The sequence below is a fragment of the Rhinoraja longicauda genome, chromosome 10 (genome assembly GCF_053455715.1).
Source record: "Rhinoraja longicauda isolate Sanriku21f chromosome 10, sRhiLon1.1, whole genome shotgun sequence".
Classification (NCBI taxonomy): domain Eukaryota; kingdom Metazoa; phylum Chordata; class Chondrichthyes; order Rajiformes; family Arhynchobatidae; genus Rhinoraja; species Rhinoraja longicauda.
This window is the reverse complement of record NC_135962.1, coordinates 7,073,031-7,094,771: the sequence shown is the minus strand read 5'-3', so window position 1 is coordinate 7,094,771 and position 21,741 is coordinate 7,073,031. Positions and strand designations below refer to the sequence as shown.

At 43.2% G+C, this 21,741-nt stretch overlaps 1 protein-coding gene across 1 annotated transcript in view; it reads right to left on the bottom strand.

The window, feature by feature from the left end:
* Window positions 1-21,741, bottom strand: part of ivd (isovaleryl-CoA dehydrogenase) — a 57,179-nt gene that overhangs the window by 13,636 nt on the left and 21,802 nt on the right. The window contains exons 5-8 of the mRNA XM_078406162.1: window positions 15,368-15,461; window positions 7,872-8,008; window positions 5,280-5,376; window positions 4,131-4,224 (exon numbers count right to left, since the gene is read on the bottom strand). Coding sequence (XP_078262288.1) covers window positions 4,131-4,224; window positions 5,280-5,376; window positions 7,872-8,008; window positions 15,368-15,461 — 422 coding nt within the window. The remainder of the gene's footprint in view (window positions 1-4,130; window positions 4,225-5,279; window positions 5,377-7,871; window positions 8,009-15,367; window positions 15,462-21,741) is intronic.

Here is a 21,741-nt window from a genome sequence, read left to right as displayed (position 1 = left end):
GGGAGATGCAGATCTGGTTTCTGGGTTGCATATCTGGGTTGGGAGCCCACTTTAAATGTAATGGCTGATAGCCATAAACATGACGAATTCCCACGTTTACCTGACCGTTAAACTGTCGCCTCCAATCTATCTGTCAAATGTCCTGACGGTAAATAAATTGGTTAAACACAAGCATTTTATGGTATTTTGAAGTGACTTTACTTATTTTAATATTATGTTCTTCTAAATGCATCTAAGAGAACCTAGCAAACCTGGGGACAGCGTGCGACAGCGCCCGCAATAAGCAATGATACCTGGTGACAAATCAGCTGTTGCCGAGAAATTTCACTCCGGATGATTACTCAGCGACGCGCTGAGATCCACTACGATTCTTGGAAGACTCCTCACGATCATGCCCGTGACACCCCGGCGAACTGTCGGCGACAGCCTAGTCACCGGCAGTCGCCTTAAAATCGCCTAAAGTGGGACAGGCACTTAACCTCCCAAACTGTATGTCCGCAAGATGTGGGAGGAAACCAGAGTCTCCAAAGGAAACCAATGCAGTTCTGGGGAGAATGTGTATTCTGCATGCAGACAGCACCCGAGGTCAGGATTGAACATTGGAGCCGTGAAGTAGCAACTGTACTGGTTGCTTCATTGTGCTGCCCACATTCCCTTCTGTAAAAGAACAATTCTTCCTTCCTACTCTACCAAACCAAAATGGATAATTTTGAATTTTGAAATATCCATTTGCATGTACTTACCCACTTCACCCTGCATTTCATACTCTATTGCTTTGGTATTGACCAACCGTTGATGACTAACAAGCAATGCTGCACATCACGGAATCCAGACCTGCATCTGAAATCACCTTCTCCCAAGTCATCGGTGGTTAATAGCTTCCTACCTAAAGAGTACCCGAAAGTAAAGGTACTATGCCATTGTTGGTGAGGATATTCATTGTGAGGATATTCTGAAGAAGGGTCTCGACCCGAAACGTCACCCATTCCTTCTCTCCTGAGATGCTGCCTGACTTGCTGAGTTACTCCAGCATTTTGTGAATAAATACCTTCGATTTGTACCAGCATCTGCAGTTATTTTCCTACACTATTCATTGTTGTATAGGTAGCAGAACAGCGTGTGCTCCCCGATACTTGTTGAGATGGTATGGGGGAGACTGGGTAGGCAGGACTTTTGTTTAATGTTTTACTTGAAAGATGGTATCTCCTGCAGCAGTACATTACTGGAGTCTCTATCTACATTATAGCTCATCCATCTGTAATATTGATTCAATTTGCTGGGATCTAATCTCTGCCTACTTCAGATGACCTAACTATCACTTCCTGGGGGAACAGTATCTCATCTTCTATCAGGGCAAGTTACAGCCTTCCAGACACAACATGGAATTTAACAATTTCAGATAACTCACTTCCTCCGTGCATGGAAACTGGTCAGTTCAGCATTCGGCCATCCATCTGCAATACGTACTCTGGCTTTACCTCCCCACTAGTACAGCCTGACCCACTCGGCATGTCCTACAGTTCTGTACTGCACAGCTTTTACATGTTTCTTTGTTTGTGTTCTCATGAATCTAACAGCCAGATACCCTGTGCTTCTGACCTTCAAGCCAATTTAGTATCCATGTGATCTAACCTTCTAGAACAGCCTACCATGCTGTACATTGTCAAAGGCCTTGATAAAGTCCATATAGATAATGTCTACTACACTGCCCTCAGTCTTCTTGGGTCATCTCTTCAAAAAAACTCAATCAATTTGTGAGACAAGATTTCTCATGCTGACTATCTCTCATCAATCCTTGCATTTCTAAATGCATGCTGACCCTGCCTCGAACATCCCCTCCATTAATTTACCCACCACTGACGTTAGGCTCACCAGTCTGTAGCTGCTAAGCTTTTCCTTGCAGCACCACATTAGCCAACATCCAGTCTACTGCACTTCACCCGTGGCTATTCGTAATTCCAACATCTCTGCCAGTGGTCCTGCAATGTCTAAATAACTTTCCAGCAATAAGTACTCTTGAAGGACAATCACGTTTGAATTGTTGGCCAAGAAATATTGTGCAGGGGAGTAAGAAATCCTTTTTAGAGATTGTGCCGGATGTTTTATGCCTGCCTTAAGAGCGGTTGCGGTTTTGGTTTAATATATTATCTGGAGTTTGGCAACTCTGACAATCATGGAGTTAAACAGCATAGAAACCGGCTCTTCACTCCAACTCATCCACCCTCACCCGAGCTAGTCCCATTTATCTGTGTTTGGACCGTATGCATGTAAACCATTCCTATTCACATAACTGTCCACATGTCTTAAACACTATAAATTTGCACTGTGCCTTAATATTGTACTTGAGTTTCAGCCGAAATCTCACACTGTTCTCTTCCTATTTCAGAGAGAATGGAGCCGCAGGTCACACCGCCTGCACTGATAAGCAAATGTTCAGCTGATATGCCGTTACATTCAGAAGGTATTTATTCACAAAATGCTGGAGTAACTCAGCAGGTCAGGCAGCATCTCGGGAGAGAAGGAATGAGTGACATTTCGGGTCGAGACCCTTCTTCAGACTTCTTCCACTGTTTTAGTCAAATATACAGTGAACGCACACCAGAGGGCTGCAGACAGCTTTGGATCTTTACTCCAACCAGAATGAAATTTAGAAGGATGAGAGGGGATCTTATAGAAACATATAATATTCTTAAGGGATTGGACAGGCTAGATGCAGGAAAAATGTCCCCGATGTTGGGGGAGTCCAGAACCAGGGGTCACAGTTTAAGAATAAGGGGTAGGCCATTTGGGACTGGGGTGAGGAAAAACTTTTTCACCCAGAGAGTTGTGAATCTGTGGAATTCTCTGCCACAAAAGGCAGAGGAGGCCAATTCACTGGATGTTTTCAAGAGAGTGTTAGATTTAGTTCTTAGGGCTAACGGAGTCAAGGAATATGGGGAAAAAGCAGGAATGGGGTACTGATTTTGGATGATCAGCCATGATCATATTGAATGGCAGTGCTGGCAGGAAGGGCCGAATGGCCTACTCCTGCACGTATTTTCTATGTTACTAATCCATACTTTTGAGAGATTAGCAGGAAAGATTGGGGCAAAATAAATAGATTGCCGCTATTTTTAGCGCAGTGGTTATGCTTTTAACAATCAATGGAGTTTGGTTCGTTATCCGAGTAACTGAATAAAGAGTATTGTATAACAGCCCCACCTTAATGTTCTCAAAGTCACAAAGCAAAACAATGGCTCAGATGGTATCGTCCATGCCTCAGCAATTCAGTAACCCAAATTTGATTCTGGCCTTTGGCACTATCTATGAGGAATTTGCATTTATCCGTGTCTGCATGTGTTTTTGCCAGGTACTCCGGTTTTCTTCCACATGGAACCATAGAAAATAGGCGCAGGAGTAGGCCATTCGACCCTTCGAGCCTGCACCGCCATTCAATATGATCATGGCCGATCATCCAACTCAGTATCCCGTACCTGCCTTCTCTCCATACCCCCTGATCCCTTTAGCCACAAGGGCCACATCTAACTCCCTCTTAAATATAGCCAATGAACTGGCCTCAACTACCCTCTGTGGCAGAGAATTCCACAGATTCACCACTCTCTGTGTGAAAAAAAACTTTCTCATCTCGGTCCTAAAAGACTTCCCCCTTATCCTTAAACTGTGACCCCTTGTTCTGGACTTCCCCAACATCGGGAACAATCTTCCTGCATCTAGCCTGTCCAACCCCTTAAGAATTTTGTAAGTTTCTACAATCTTCTAAATTCCATCCCAAAGACAAGTTAACAGTTAGCTAATTAGCTACAGTAAATTGTCCCTAGTGTATGTGGGTGGAAAGTAGAAATTTAGAGGATTCTTAGACAGTACCTTGCTGTGTTAACTAACCGTTAACTTGTCTTTGGGACAGGAAAATGTGTTTGGGACTGACAGAAATTCCTGAGGAGGCAGCATGAACTCAATACTCTGAACGGTCTCCTATTCATGAGGAAAAATAAGTAGGAAAACAATATACAAATTTCTGATCCGAACAAGATACATGAAACAAAGGTACATATTCAAATACCCTATGTCATATAATAACATCATTGCTAAGCAGATGTGTTATATGGAAAGATACAGAAGTAATTCCTTACCCTAAAGGGCCAGCAGACAACACCAGTCGTTCCAAATCCAGACCACTCATCAGCACATAGACACCTTTGTTCAGTTCTCCAAGGATGTTGTTGACTGAAACCATTAAATGATAGACATCAGGCAGCTATCAATGCCACACCTTTAAAATACAAGCTAGGATCATTATTGCCGCTATACATTGATGAAGGATACTGAACAAAAGACAAATGAAGCCGTTGTCACTATTCATCCCAGAGAAAGCCTTTAGAATATTTCATTGTCTGGGAGTTCTCAATGCACACTCACGATCAGGTCCATGAACCCGTTCATTCTTCAACAGAACACAGGACCCCAGCCAAACTGATTTGCGCTGATACCTGCCCAAATCCTCAGAAGATACTTTGTGCAAAGTGGACTTAATCATTAACGCAAGAGCCAAAACAAGCTGGGATTGAAGCTGTGCGTTAAAAATATGCTTTGCTAGCATAGAATGGGATCACTGAGATACATCCATTCATTCAACTGACAGCTAGGTCCATGATCAATTCTATCTGCATCAGTCTGGGGAGGTGGTGGTGGGCAGAGGCTGCCCTACTCTTTAAGGTTCAATTGCTTGCCACATTATCACGAGCTTGAGCATGAAACAGGCATCTTACAATGTCCCTTTTATCGATGATACAATAGAGGACATTCAGCCCATTTTGTCTTTGCCAGTTTTCCTCAAGTATCTAATTATTCCCACTCACCCAGAGCCATTGTACTGATTAATTCCTTTTCAAAAATGTTTAGTTTAGTTTAATTTAGAGATACAGTTGGAAACAGGCCCTTCAGGCCACTGAGTATACACCGATTAGCGATCACCCATACACTATGTTCTATCGTACACACGACGGATAATTTATAGAAGCCAATTAACTTACAAATCTGCACGTCTTTGGAATGTGGGAGAAAACCAGAGCGCCCGGAGAAAACCCATGTGGTCACAGGGAGAATTTGCAAGCTCCATACAGACAGCACCTGAGGTCAGGGTTAAACCCGGGTCTCTGGTGCTGTAAGGCAGCAAATCTGATGCTGCACCACTATGAATGTTCTTGAAGCTGCTTCCACTACCATTTCAGCAGAGATGATGAATCACACAATTAGGTTCAAATAAGGGAACAATTTAATACCTGGCACTTTGCAGTCCTCGAAGATTAGCTCGCATGTGTTGGAGCCCCTCATTCCCAATTTATCAAGTTTTTGAGCTGTGCTGAATCCTGGCATGTCCTTAAAAAATAAACAAAACACTCAGTGCACCAAGAAGAGCATCAATTTCGTTGCGAGCAGATTTGCTGTTAACTGCACTACAATCTGTCTGGTTCTCAAACCCGTTCTGTCCCCATGAGAGCAAGTGGCTCTCAGCTGATCATGCATCCGAAATATCTACCTCTGTCCTCTTCTTCATGAAGAAATAGGAGCAATGCAGCGAGATAAGACAATAAAGCAAACCTGTTGCACCTCACTTGTCACGCTGGGCTGGCTAGAATTATCTGAATGTGAAGGAAGGAACTGCAGACGCTGGTTTACACCAAAGAGAGACACAAAAAGCTGGAGTAACTCGTCGGGTCAGACAGCATCTCTGGAGAAAAGGAACAGGTGACGTTTCTGGTCGAGACCCTCCTTCACATCCCCCAGGGGGTACAGGGAGAAGGCAGGAACGGGGTACTGATTGAGAATGATCAGCCATGATCACATTGAATGGTGGTGCTGGCTCGAAGGGCCGAACGGCCTACTCCTGCACCTATTGTCTATTCACACAGAGTCGGGAGAAGGAAGCGAGAGATATAGTAGGTACATAGAACAAATGAAAGAAAGAAATGCAAAAAGCAACAATGATCAAGGAAAGGTGGAGCCCACAATATCCCATTGTTGGGGAAAATGTTAGTTTAGTTTAGAGATACAGGGCGGATACAGGCCCTTCGGCCCACCGAGTCCACACCAATCAGCAACCCCGCCACATTAACACATACTAGGGACAATTTACATTTATACCAAGCCAATTAACCTACAAACCTGTACGTCTTTGGAGCGAGGGAGGAAACCGAAGATATCGGAGAAGACCCACGCGGTCAAGGGGAGAAGGTATAAACTGCGTACAGACAGCACCCATGGTCAGGATCAAACCCGGGCCTCTGGCACTGCAAGGCAGCAACTACCGCTGCACAACCATGATAACGAGTTATAGAAACAGCGAGACTCCACAGGACGGCAGTGAAACTAGTATGACAGCTAGGGTGGAGGAGGGACGGAGAGAGGGGGAAATACATTCAAAATACAAGCAAAAGGTTAGCAAGTATCCGAAATAGAGATTAAAATGTATCCTGGGCAGACAGGTACAAAAAAAAAACAACATGCATGAGGATCGTATGAGCAGGCATCATTGTTGTAATTGGACACGCAAGGAACTGCATGTGGTGGAATGTTATACAGCGCATTCAGAAAGTATTCAGCCCCCCTCACTTTTTCCACATTTTGTTACATTACAGCCTTATTTTAAAATGGATTAAATTCCTTTTTTAAAAAAATCAACAATCTACACACAATACCCCATAATAAAAAAGCGAAAACAAGTGTTTAGAAATTTTTGCAAAGTAATTAAAAAGAAATAACAGAAATATCACATTTATAGACAATAGACAATAGGTGCAGGAGTAGGCCATTCGGCCCTTCGAGCCAGCACCGCCATTCAATGTAATCATGGCTGATCATTCTCAATCAGTACCCCGTTCCTGCCTTCTCCCCATACCCCCTGACTCCGCTATCCTTAAGAGCTCTGTCCAGCTCTCTCTTGAATGCATTCAGACAATTGGCCTCCACTGCCTTCTGAGGCAGAGAATTCCACAGATTTACAATTCTCTGACTGAAAAAGTTTTTCCTCATCTCCCTTCTAAATGGCCTACCCCTTATTCTTAAACTGTGGCCCCTGGTTCTGGACTCCCCCAACATTGGGAACATGTTTCCTGCCTCTAACATGTCCAAACCCTTAATAATCTTGTATGTTTCAATAAGATCCCCTCTCATCCTTCTAAATTCCAGTGTATACAAGCCTAGTCGCTCCAGTCTTTCAACAGACGACAGTCCCGCCAATCCGGGAATTAACCTAGTAAACCTACGCTGCACGCCCTCAATAGCAAGAATATCCTTCCTCAAATTTGGAGACCAAAACTGGACACAGTACTCCAGGTGCGGTCTCACTAGGGCTCTGTACAACTGCAGAAGGGCCTCTTTGCTCCTATACTCAACTCCTCTTGTTATGAAGGTCAACATTCCATTGGCTTTCTTCACTGCCTGCTGTACCTGCATGCTTCCTTTCAGTGACTGATGCACTAGGACACCCAGATCTCGTTGTACGTCCCCTTTTCCTAACTTGACACCATTAGTACTAGAGCTGGTACCTCATGGCACCAGTGATTCTATTACAATCCTGACCTTGTGTTGTGCATCCTTTGCACCTTCATCCCGTTTCCATCCACATCACAAAGATCAGCGGGTTGGAAGATCATTCAACCATTGTAAATTGCCCCTAGTGTGTAGATGAGTGATAGAATCGGGGGGAATTGATGGGAACATGAGAGGAGGTTACAGGGGAAACCCGTAAGAGGAAATGGGATCAGTCTGTAAGCTAATATTGACTTAATAGACCAAATTGCCTCCTACAATATAAGGTAATAAGGAATCAGTTCCATGAATGAAGCCAATGAGAAAAGTTAGTAAAGTGTTACCTTCTCTATAATGAAAGCTGTGATGCCATGGGATGCTGGTTTGGCATGAATTTCCGTCTTGGCATAAACAATCAGAACATCTGCATCTGGTCCATTGGTAATCCAAAACTTGCTGCCATTGAGGATATAAAAATCACCTTTAATAAGAAAGCAAAAATGACCCAGACAGTGATTATTGGAGTCAGAATAAGCAGAAGATAATTGCAGTAAATCTTGCTACACTGCAGTATATGCTGGTAATAGCTTCTATGCGATTTGTTTTACTGTCCAAATACCAAGAGAAATGTTCTCCCTAGCAATAGTGATAGCACGCAGTGGCATATCTAGCACAGGTGCTGCCTCTCAGGTTCAGTGACTCAGGTTCAATCATGACTCCCTAGTGTTGTTTGTATGGAATTTTGGCACATTTTTCCTGTGACTACATGAAACTCCTCATTCCTGCTCCCGTTTCCTCCTACATCCCAAAGAAGTGTGACTAGGATGGTTGATTAGCCACTGTAAAATGCTCCTTGTATGTAAGTGAAACCGTAGTATATGGAGAGGGGTGGGGTGGGGGAGTTGGCGGGAATGAGCAGAAAATAAAAAGGGGATTCGGGTAAATGGATGGTAGTCATGGACTTGGCAGGCTAAAGGGGCCGTTTCAAATCGGTACAGCTCCAAGAGAATTTTTAATTGTCATTCCCATGTTAATGCAGACAATGTTGAAATCTGGGGGGATTGAACATTGTTCCAGATGTTCCTGTTTCAATGCTGTACGACTCCATGAGAATTTCAAATCTTCATTTCTCCGTTTATGCAGATAACATTGGAAATCTATGGGGCTGAACAAATCTCCAGATTTGGTTGCATCGTTTACAAAGGGCAGAGATACAGACAATAGACAATAGGTGCAGGAGGAGGCCATTCGGCCCTTCGAGCCAGCACCACCATTCAATGTGATCATGGCTGATCATTCTCAATCAGTACCCCGTTCCTGCATTCTCCCCATACCCCCTGACTCCGCTATCCTTGAGCTCTATCTAGCTCTCTCTTGAAAGCATTCAGAGAATTGGCCTCCACTGCCTTCTGAGGCAGAGAATTCCACAGATTCACAACACTCTGACTGAAAAAGTTTTTCCTCATCTCCGTTCTAAATGGCCTACCCCTTATTCTTAAACTGTGGCCCCTTGTTCTGGACTCCCCCAACATTGGGAACATGTTTCCTGCCTCTAACGTGTCCAACCCCTTAATAATCTTATATGTTTCAATAAGATCCCCTCTCATCCTTCTAAATTCCAGCGTATATAAGCCTAGTCGCTCCAGTCTTTCAACATACGACAGTCCCGCCATTCCGGGAATTAACCCAGTGAACCTACGCTGCACGCCCTCAATAGCGAGAATATCCTTCCTCAAATTTGGAGACCAAAACTGCACACAATACTCCAGGTGCAGTCTCACTAGGGCCCTGTACAACTGCAGAAGGACCTCTTTGCTCCTATACTCAACTCCTCTTGTTATGACATTCCATTGGCTTTCTTCACTGCCTGCTGTACCTGCATGCTTCCTTTCAGTGACTGATGCACTAGGACACCCAGATCTCGTTGTACGTCCCCTTTTCCTAACTTGACACCATTCAGATAATAATCTGCCTTCCTATTCTTACCACCAAAGTGGATAACCTCACATTTATCCACATTAAACTGCATCTGCCATGCATCCGCCCACTCGCACAACCTGTCCAAGTCACCCTGCAACCTCATAGCATCTTCCTCACAATTCACACTGCCACCCGGCTTTGTGTCATCTGCAAATTTGCTAATGTTACTTTTAATCGCTTCATCCAAGTCATTAATGTATATTGTAAATAGCTGCGGTGCCAGCACCGAGCCTTGCGGTACCCCACTAGTCACTGCCTGCCATTCTGAAAGGGACCATTTATCCCCACTTTTTGCTTTCTGTCTGCCAACCAATTTTCTATCCATGTCAGTACCCGACCGCCAATACCATGTGCTCTCATTTTGTCCACTAATCTCCTATGTGGGACCTTGTCGAAGGCTTTCTGAAAGTCAAGGTACACTACATCCCTGTCCCCTGTCCATTTTCCTAGTTACATCCTCAAAAAATTCCAGATTAGTCAAGCATGATTTCCCCTTCGTAAATCCATGCTGACTCAGAACGATCCTGTTACTGCTATCCAAATGCTCCGCAATTTCGTATTTTATAATTGACTCTAGCATCTTCCCCACCACTGATGTCAGACTAACTGGTCTATAATTTCCTGTTTTCTCTCCCTCCTTTCTTAAAAAGTGGGATAACATTAGCTACCCTCCAATCCACAGGAACTGATCCTGAATCTATAGAACATTGGAAAATGATCACCAATGCGTCCATGATTTCTAGAGCCACCTCCTTAAGTACAGACCATAAGGCTCTGGGGATTTATCAGCCTTCAGTCCCATCAGCCTACCCAACACCATTTCCTGCCTAATTTGAATTTCCTTCAGTTCCTCCGTCACCCTCTGGCCATTAGAACATCTGGGAGATTGTTTGTATCTTCCTTAGTCATCTGCCATTTCCTTGTTCCCCATAATAAATTCCCCTGCTTCTGTCTTCAAGGGACCCACATTTGCCTTAACTATTTTTTTCCTCTTCACATACCTAAAGACGCTTTTACTATCCTCCTTTATATTATTGGCTAGCTTACCTTCGTACCTCATCTTTTCTCTCCGTATTGCCTTTTTAGTTATTTTCCGTTGCTCTTTAAAAGGGTCCCAAACCTCTGGCTTCCCGCTCTTCTTTGCTATGTTATACTTCTCTTTTATTTTTATGCTGTCCTTGACTTCCCTTGTCAGCCTCGGGTGCCTCTTACTCCCCTTAGAATCTTTCCTCCTCTTTGGGATGAATTGATCCTGCAACTTCTGCATTATTCCCAGGAATACCTGCCATTGCTGTTCTAACGTCTTCCCTGCTGGTTAGCGTGGTTCACTGGTACATTGCTCGAATAAGATGTCTATGTTCCCAACCGACGAATTAAACCCCAGCTACATTAAATGCAAGAACATCTCCCAAAACTAATCCGTTTCCTGGGTTCTTAAACGTAAACTTATTTGCATGGTTCAGGATCCTTTGCCCATTTTGCTACGAATAAGTGTCAGATGGGAGCTATTTCAAAAGGTATTTGGAGTGCGATGGTTCAACCAAGGTCTTATGCGAGCTGTGAATCTAAGTTTCAATAGATGTCAGATGGTGAAGGAAACTATTTAGAATCAGCCTTCTCCAGAGACAAAGTGTGAACAGATTGGAATGAACCTAAACACAAACACCGTCAACTCAGTCACATCTTTGGGGGTAGGCTGTCAGCCAACTAAAAAGAACTGCAAAAAGAAAAGTGGAAATGTTGAAAAGGATTACAACACAATCCTCACTTTGAATAAGACATAGAAACATAGAAAATAGGTGCAGGAGTAGGCCATTCGGCCCTTCGAGCCTGCACCGCCATTCAATATGAGCATGGCTGATCATCCAACTCAGTATCCCGTACCTGCCTTCTCTCCATACCCCCTGATCCCTTTAGCCACAAGGGCCACATCTAACTCCCTCTTAAATATAGCCAATGAACTGGCCTCAACTACCTTCTGACATTGACAAAGTATCAATGTGGGAAATGCCACACTGGGAGAAAGAGGGATTCAGTGGTGGCACTACATTTACACTACCATACTAAAATCCAGAGACCCACATTCAAATCCAACCATGGCAGCTGCAATATTTCTGATCAGTCATCTGGAATTTGTAACAAATATTCAGTAAAGACCATTGATTGCAGTTCCAATAGCTCCCTGAAGCTTGCCACTGCCCAGGTATAAGCAGCCTGAGTGAATGGCACTAGTACACCACTCTTCAGTTTCAGTTTAGTTTATTGTCACGTGTACCAAGGTACAGCGAAAAGCTTTTGTTGCGTGCTAACCAGTCAGCAGAAACACAATGCATGATTACAATCAAGCCATTTGCACTGTATAGATACATAAGGGAATAACGTTTAGTGCAAGGTAAAGCCAGCAAAGACCGATCAAGGATAGTCTGAGGGTCATCAATGGGGTAGATAGTAGTTCAGCATTGCTCTTTGATTGTGGTAGGATGGTTCAGTTGCCCGATAACAGCTGGGAAGAAACTGTCCCTGAATCTGGAGGTGTGCATTTTCCAACTTCTATGCCTTTTGCCTGAAGGGAGTGGGGAGAAGGGGGAGTGGCCAGGGTGCGACTCGTCCTTGATTATGCTGCTGGTCTTGCCGAGGCAGCCAGCCTGAGCTATAAATTGAATCAATAGAAGGCAGGTTTGTTTGAGTGATGGTCTGGGCTGCGTCCACAATTCGCTGACTCCACAAAACCCGGAACATTCCTTCCCTCACCAGTGGTGCACAGTGGTTGCAGTATGCCCCATTTACAAAATGTACAGCAAGCACTCGTCCACGTTGTTCCAAATACACCTCCCAAACTCGGGACCACTTCCATCGAGGACAGGGCAGCAGGGTCATGGGAACACCACTACCTGCAGATTCTGCTCCCAAGTGCAGATTATCCCAACTTGGAAGTGAGTGTTTCCGTAAATACAGCACTCAGTAGTGAAACTGAAGGTCTACAAACCAAGGTTACTTTCCTGTTTTTTTATGTAATAATCTCATTGTTTCATAGCCTGTATTTTAAGTAGTATAGATCATGGCGTATAGCCAAAATGCGATGAGGGGTAGGCCATTTAGAACGGAGATGAGGAAAAACTTTTTCAGTCAGAGAGTTGTAAATCTGTGTAATTCTCTGCCTCAGAAGGCAGTGGAGGCCAATTCTCTGAATGCATTCAAGAGAGAGCTAGATAGAGCTCTTAAGGATAGCGGAGTCAGGGGGTATGGGGAGAAGGCAAGAACGGGGTACTGATTGAGAATGATCAGCCATGATCACATTGAATGGTGGTGCTGGCTCAAAGGGCCGAATGGCCTACTCCTGCACCTATTGTCTATAAGTAAAAATATATAAATCTGTTCTTACAAAGAAAAATATCAGACATATCCCTGCGTTTTCTTGCCGTTTTTTGTGACATTTTTCAAGCAGGATTTCATCAAATCCTTAGGCTAATTTATACCAGAAAGATCACATTAATTTTGCAATTAAGTAACCCAATGCAAGCCAAATTGATTATGTTTATGATTTTTATCTTTTATCACCTGATTTGATGGTCTTCCGATGCCTGAAGTTTCTGCAGCAAAACGTGAGTAGCAGTGCCCCTTTGGTCATGTGTGAAATGTGTGATTTAAAAGCAGTATAACCATTTTTATATTTATTGTTTCTTTTCAATTGTTTATATCTTGTGTTTAAGCTTTCTATTGAAATGCTTAATAATGAATCAAACTTTAAATCATGAAAGCTGGTATGGCCAGTATAGTTATGTTTGCACAATGATATAAATTGTAAAATTGTTTTTTAATTCACTTTGCAAAAGCCAGTGGCAAGATCAGTACTTGTTTCCCGTTTCTAGTTGTCCTTGAACTGATGCTGATAAAATGCCTTCCTAAGTCATTGCACTCCTTTGGGTAAGGTTGGCCCTCCATGCTCTCCAAGTAAAAATCAATTTGCACTTTTTCCTTCTTTTCTCGTAAATGTCGCTTCCAGTTTACTATAGAAATGTTTAAATTCCGTTAAACTTTCATTGCTTGTTGCTATGTTGTTGTTGCTATGCGGTGCAGGCTCGAAGGGCCGAATGGCCTACTCCTGCACCTATTTTCTATGTTTCTATGAAATAAAACTCTAGTTTGCTCACCTATTTTATCGATGTCTAATTCTGTCGTCCCTCCCGTTTTCCGACCTCGTCAATGATGTAACGGGTTTTTTTTTTTGCACACATCGCGATTAAAAAAAAATTCAAACCACGCGATTGTAATGACCCGGGCGGGCCTCGTGGTGGGTAACGTGCCGACATTTTGCAAGGGAGTTCAGAAATCAGTATAAGAGACAGTATCCAAGTGGTCACGTTGCGGGCACTCCCAACTCTGAAGAACGCCGTGTCTACTTTTTTTTTTGCTTGGAATCATTGCTTAGTAAAAATCAATTTGCACTTTTTCGTTTTCTCGTAAATGTCGCTTCTAGTTTACTATAGAAATGTTTAAGGTCAGGTTCGATCCTGACTAAGGGGCGCCGTCTGTACGGAGTTTGTACGTTCTCCCCGTGACCTGCGTGGGTTTTCTCCGAGATCTTCGGTTTCCTCCCACACTCCAAAGACGTACAGGTATGTAGGTTAATTGGCTGGGCAAATGTAAAAATTGTCCCTAGTGTGTGTAGGGTAGTGTTAATGTGCGGGGATCGCTGGGCGGCGCGGACCCAGTGGGCCGAAGGGCCTGTTTCCACGCTGTATCTCTAAATCTAAAATCTAAATTCCGTTAAACTTTCATTGCTTGTTGCTATGTTGTTGTAAAATGTGTGCACTGCAGCGAAGGTAATCGAACGTGATCGGGTTCTAGATAACACCATGTATTGTTGAAAGTATGGTCCTGTCTACACAGATGCCTTTGGTTCCAGGCAAATTTTGAGTAAATTAACATTGAATTTGCTGAAAGGTTACTATAGTCCTTCTAATTTATTTATATTTGAAAAAATATTTAAAAATAATAAATAATTTTCCCCCCTCTTTTTTTCAAATTTTGAATGGATTAAATTTTGGTCTATTTTGATCTCAAATTAGCTCAAAAGTACCATAGGTAGGCCCATTTTTAATGCTGTGGTATTTCGTTATAATTTAATAACTTTCAAATTTGGCCACCCATGTCACAGGTTGGTACCCGTATTTACGGAAACACCCAAATACATTACTGGTCTTTCATTGTTGTTTGGTCCAAATCCTGGAACTCCCTCCTCAAGAGCATGGAGGGCCAACCTTACCCAAAAGAATGCAATGAAGGCATTTTCAAGGAAGGCATTTTATCAGCATCAGTTCAAGGACAACTAGAAACGGGAAACAAGTACTGATCTCGCCACTGGCTTTTGGAAAGTGAATTAAAAAACAATTTTACAATTTATACCATTGTGCAAACATAACTATACTGGCCATGCCAGCTAATCTGCAACTTCTGCCCTAATGTAGAATAAAGACATTATTGATTCAAACTTCACTTTGCGTCATTTGCTGTGGACAAACTTCGGATGGGTTGAAATGTGGTATGGAGTGGATAAATGATGCAGACCATACTAGATTTATCATAACAATTCTAATTACCGTTTGGAGACATGTAACAAATAAAGTCAATTGTGATAGCATAACGGCCACACTGTGAGAGAAAAGTATAACTAACTGATGGGCAGTTTTTTGTTGCTAGTAATGCACCCACTTAGGGAAGTGTTAAAAGAGTGCAGACTTGTCTTGCATGGTAATTTTGATCCTATCCTCCTGGGTTAGTTTTAAAAGTAGATACCGAACGGCAATACTCAAAATCCATGTCTTGTGGCGCCAGCCATCATGACATTGCTTCCACAAACCTTTCTTGTCTGCCCTCATCTTCATTGAGACGACATCCGACCCAGCATTTGGTTCGCTCATTGCGAGAGCTCCCACATGATCACCACTGATTAACTGAAGAGAGAAAATTAAACAGATGGAAATTTGCTTCACTGATCAATTGGAGTGAGGTGTCAAGTATGCGGAGGAGAAGCTGCTGTAAGAACAACTTATAAATATAACAAAAATAAGTTATTTCTAGTTGCAATGTGGTTAGACAGGTGATGCTTTAAAAAGTTCTCTTCACATGCTGTCTACCTGGCAATGCAAAAAATTATCTAGTTATAGTGTCCACAAAAAGCACCATAATTCCAATGTAGTTAATTATCAAGGCACGAGGAACTACACTTGCTGGGATCTTGAGCAAAACCGAAAGTTGGAGGGAGTCATTGGGTCAGGCAGCATCTGTGGAGGGAATGGCCAGGCAATGTTTCGGGTCTGAAGAAAGGTCCCACCCAAAGCATTGCCTGTTCATTCCCTCCACCAATGCTGGCTGACTTGCTGAGGTCCTGTAGCATTTTGTGTTTCAGATGATTATCACCCAGTCTACTCTCAATCATCTGCAAAGTGAAGAAGGTGACACCATTAAGCAGCACTCACTCACCCATTATCTGCTCATTGCTATATATTAATGTTTTGACAATGCTATCTGCCTTAATACAACCTTAGTCCAAATGTGGACCAGAGTTGAATTCCAAAAGGCAATGCATGAGTGACTGCTTTTACTAACAAGGCTGCATTTGACTTGGTGTGACATCAAGAAACTGATGTCACACCAAGTCAAAACCTTTCACTACCACGGTATGACTACCACGGTATGAGGCCCCCGCTGCTTTAAAAGGACATCCACCATACCAGTGCCCAAGACCAAGGTGAAATGTCTCAATGACTACTCACTGTGGTAATCACATGTGTTGTGATGAGATGCTTTGAGGGGTTGGTTATGATGCATATCAACTCATGTGCTAGTATGAACCTTGACTCACAATAATTGATCAACAATGGTTGAGATTTCGCTGGGCACTGATCATCCGCTGCCTGGCCCGCTGAGTTACTCCAGCATTTTGTGTCTACCAGCATCTGCAGTTATTTTCCTACACATCAGTTCCAGCTTGGTATACAGCTTCATCGTTACCTCTAAATGTATCATCAAATTCAGGGAACAAGGATTCTGCTCGTCCTTAGCCATTTGGAACCATAACTTGCTTATTGGAAGACCTCTATCAGTATGAATTGGCACCAACACTTCCTCCTCAATGACTATCAGCACAGAGCCCCCTGCTCTACTCTCTCTATACCATGACCGTGTAGCCAGTCACAGGTCCAATGACATCTTTAAATTTGCTGGCAATACCACCGTTGTTTCACGAACAACAGGTGATGATGTTCGATTACAGGAGGGAAATTACAGTTCGATTACAGGAGGCGGCACGGTGGCGCAGCGGTAGAGTTGCTGCCTTACAGCTAATGCAGCGCCGGAGACTCAGATTCGATCCTGACTACGGGTGCTGTACTGTAAGGAGTTTGTACGTTCTCCCCGTGACCTGCGTGGGTTTTCTCCGAGATCTTCGGTTTCCTCCCACACTCCAAAGACGTACAGGTATGTAGGTTAATTGACTGGGTAAATGTTTAAAAAAAAAAAAATTGTCCCTAGTGTGTTGTAGGATAGTGTTAATGTGCGGGGATCGCTGGGTGGTGCGGACTTGGTGGGCCGAAAAGGCCTGTTTCCGCGCTGTATCGGAAATATGAAATATGAAAATAATATAAATATGAAATTGAAAATCTGATTGAATGGTGCCAGAACAAGGTGAATTTTTCTCAACCGGCAAGAACAAGGTTGGTCTCAGGAAGTGAAAGCTGAGGATTTACGAAACTGTCTTCATTGACAGGATGGTGGTGGACTCAACAGCTTCAAGACCAAGCACTTCAACAACACTGCACAACCCTAGCCCAACAACATCTAGTATTGACTTTGCTTAGGTTACACGACGTATTTCACTGTTATTGTGTGGTTACCTACAATTTATTGTATTATTGATTATCATATATTTATTTGATATATTGTTGCATTATTGTGCCTGTAAAGCTGTAGCATGCAAGAATTTCATTGTTCCATTCCTAACGCATATGACAATTAAACACCCTCAATTCTTGACCCCCTCAGATCCGAGGCCAACTACCTTCAGTTGCTTCATTACGGATCTTCCTCCATCAAGGTCATAAGCAGGAATGTTAGCTGATGATTGCAACACGTTAAACTACATTCACAACTGCTCAGAAAATGAAATGAAGCAGCCTGTCAGCATTCAGCAAGATCTAGACCACAGATAAACACAAAATGATGGAGTAACTCAGCGGGACAGGCAACATCTCTGGAGAGAAGGAATGGGTGACGCTTTAGGTCGATTCCTTTCTTCTGTCCGAAAGTAGAGGGTCGAATTACCCACACTTGACACTCAATGACATTGCTATTACCAAGACTCCCATCATTAACATCCCGAGTATCATCGTGGATCAGAAATCCAAATGACCGAGCCGTATAAAAAACAGCTCTGAGCTTGGGTACCGTGCAACAAGTAAACTTGTGGCTCTCGATATCCCAAAGCTTTCCTGCCATTCACGAGGCATGTCAGAAATGTAATGGAATACACTCCATTTACCAAGATGAATGGCACTCCAAAAATACTAAAGTAGCCTGACACCATTCAGGACAAAGCAACCCACGATTGCCATCACACTGAACCTTCAGTCCCTCAGCAGTGGCATACTGTGCAGCTCGTTGTTTTCATCAAAAACGCCTATAGTCTGTCTCCACACCCCTTCCTTGCCCATGGCAATTAGTGATTGGTAATAAATCCCGGCCTTCCCAGCAATACCCACATCCTGATATGGATAAACCAAAAACCCACACATTTAAGAGATTTTGGGTCATTGTCAAGGTCAGGAACAGCTATCTTGTACGTTGTGTCAATATCCTTTTAAAATGTCGCTAACTTGTGGTTCTCCGAGATTTTAACCCGATTACCAGCCTTATTTTTAGAACAAAAATAAAACAGAGGAACTCCATGCAGTCAAGTTGAAATTCCAGCAACCTTTATGGCAATTTGATCATAATGTCAGCCTGTTTCAACTTTGCAATGCAGTTATTAACAGCTGGTGTTTGATTATGCATGCTTTGCTACCCCTACGGAACTGATGGTACATTGTTAATAAAGTTAGAAAGCATCCTCCAGCTGTTACTACTTCCTGTTCTGAATGGCAGCTCTCCAGAAATGAACATGGGCACTCTTCCCTAACTGCTATCAGCTCACTAATTGGGACAACAATTTAATAGAATCAGTCAGAAACGTGTAACAAATGTATAAGAAAATAACTGCAGATGCTGGTACAAATCGAAGGTATTTATTCACAAAATGCTGGAGTAACTCAGCAGGTCAGGCAGCATCTCGGGAGAGAAGGAATGGGTGACGTTTCGGGTCGAGACCCTTCTTCAGACTGATGTCAGGGGGGCAGGACAAAGGAAGGATATAGGTGGAGGCAGGAAGATAGAGGGAGATCTGGGAAGGAGGAGGGGAAGAGAGGGACAGAGGAACTATCTAAAGTTGGCGAAGTCGATGTTCATACCACTGAGCTGCAAGCTGCCTAGGCGAAATATGAGGTGCTGTTCCTCCAATTTCCGGTGGGCCTCACTATGGCACTGGAGGAGGCCCATGACAGAAAGGTCAGACTGGGAATGGGAGGGGGAGTTGAAGTGCTCGGCCACCGGGAGATCAGTTTGGTCAATGCGGACCGAGCGCAGGTGTTGAGCGAAGCGATCGCCGAGCCTGTGCTTGGTTTCGCCAATGTAAATAAGTTGACATCTAGAGCAGCGGATGCAATAGTTGAGGTTGGAGGAGGTGCAGGTGAACCTTTGTCTCACCTGGAAAGACTGTTTGGGTCCTTGGATGGAGTTGAGGGGGGGAGGTAAAGGGATAGGTGTTGCATCTCGTGCGGTTGCAGGGGAAAGTGCCCGGGGATGGGGTGGTTTGGGTAGGAAGGGACAAGTGGACCAGGGAGTTACGGAGGGAACGGTCTCTGCGGAACGCAGAGAGGGGAGGGGATGGGAAGATATGGCCGGTGGTGGGGTCCCGTTGTAGGTGACGAAAATGTTGGCGGATGATTTGTTGGATCCGCTGGCTGGTGGGGTGGAAGGTGAGAACGAGGGGGAGGCTGGTGGGGTGGAAGGTGAGACAAATGTATAATCTGTAACTGAACAAACCTTGCAGCAGTTATGTTATCACTTTAGTTATCACGAGTACATAAGAAATACAAGCCTTTATCTCATCACACTTACAGTATCTGCACTAGCCCCATACATTCCTTGATACTCTTAACAGTTAAAAATCTATCTATCCATCATCCTAAATATTCTTAACAAATGATACTCCACAGTCTCTTAGGTAAAGAATGCCAAACATTCATTAAAGGAATTTCTTCTCAATGTTGTCTAGAATGACTTGGACATCCCAACCTGGGGAACCATCAATTCCATATCTACCCTGCAAAGTCAATAAAGAACTCCACACCTTCCAATGAATTTACACCATTCAGTGCTTGCTGATAGGAAAGCAGTAGCAAAAGTCTCCTTACAAGAGACAAAATGAAGTCAGGCATTGCAAGTGTACAGTTAGAGGTCGCCTCACTCACATCCCTAGTCCTCTGCTCTTGCTGAAACACAATGACGCTAGGTAGAGTTGCGTTATCATTGGAGAGAACACACTGTATAACTGGTAACAACTTAACTTTGAACTGCTCCACTCTGGTGCATGAGCAGTTCGAAGGTACATGGTTGCACAGCTCCAGTGGCTCGGATTCATTCCTGACCGCAGGCACTGTCAATGTAAAGATTACATCTTTGTTCTGTAACGCTCAAGTTTCCTCCCAAATCCCAAAACTGTGCAGATTGGGGACCTTAATTGGAGCTTAAACTGCCCCAAGTACATTGATGAGTGGTAGAATCTGGCAAGAGTTAATGGGCATGTGAGAGGATAATAAGGGGAAGGATGGGATTAGTATTACACTAAGTGCTTCTTGGGTGGCAATGGACTTGCTGGGCTGAAAAGCCTGTTTCCGTGCTGCACTTAGAAGACTCTTTTTATTACAGACTCCTTAGGATTTGAACATAAAAGATTATTGGAATGGTTCTCTCAGTTCTGCTTCAGTTTGATTACTGTGCAAACACCTCATAAGTGGTTATCTCATGCAGATTTGTCTCAGTTGGGGTGGTAAAGGGTTGTTTCAAATGGGATTGGCATTGTCCAGTAAAACCTAGGCAGCCTGAAGTATAAATTTAAAGAGAAAATTTAAGACCATGAAAGCAAAATAGCCATTTGGGCAAAATATAACAAAGCTACTGTTGGGAGGGACTGAAAGCTGGACAGGATTATTGCACCAATGAATAAGATCAATTCAAGAAAAAAATGGAGTTGATGAACATGTGATAGAGAATAATTTATAGTTCTTTAGGGAAAAGGAATGCAATTGATGGGATTGTTCTTATGGAGCTAGCTTTAAATAAATGAGCTGAATGGTCTCCTTCTGAAAAGTGGTGAAAGACCTTAATAAGTGGTTTAAAATTCTAAGTTTAAAATTCTATAAATGTCAATTGTATCTATGATAAAGACAACCAAATTAGAAAAATGGGTTTGACCTTATAGCCACTGTAGAAACTTGGCTGCAGTGATCAATTTGGGGAATTAAATATTCTTGGGCATACGGCAATATGAAAATGTGTAGACTGGAGGGAACCCTGAATATAAAGACTGGCACAATGATAAAGTTGGCTAACTAGCCTTGACTTGCAGAGGTTGATGGGATGCTTGACTAAAGAAAATGTGGCTAAAAATATGTGTGTACTGCAGAAGTCACGCCCAGACAGCTAATTTGGTTGCAGAGATACTTAACTATTGTGTATGTGGTCAGTTGCATGGAAGATGTTAATGGCCGAAACTGCCTTCATGTCCGGTTGCACCAATGTGATAATTGCCTCTATTGTGTACATGGTTGGATGTCCCAATGTAACGAGGACCTAAACTGCCTTCATGTCCGGTTGCACCAATGTGATAATTGCCTCTATTGTGTACCTCTATTATCATCATCATCATCATCATCATATATATACAGCCGGAAACAGGCCTTTTCGGCCCTCCAAGTCCGTGCCGCCCAGTGATCCCCGTACATTAACACTATCCTACACCCACTAGGGACAATTTTTACATTTACCCAGCCAATTAACCTACATACCTGTACGTCTTTGGAGTGTACCTTGAACACTGGAACTTATGCAGAAAGTTTAGCTCAGATGGCTAACTTGGAG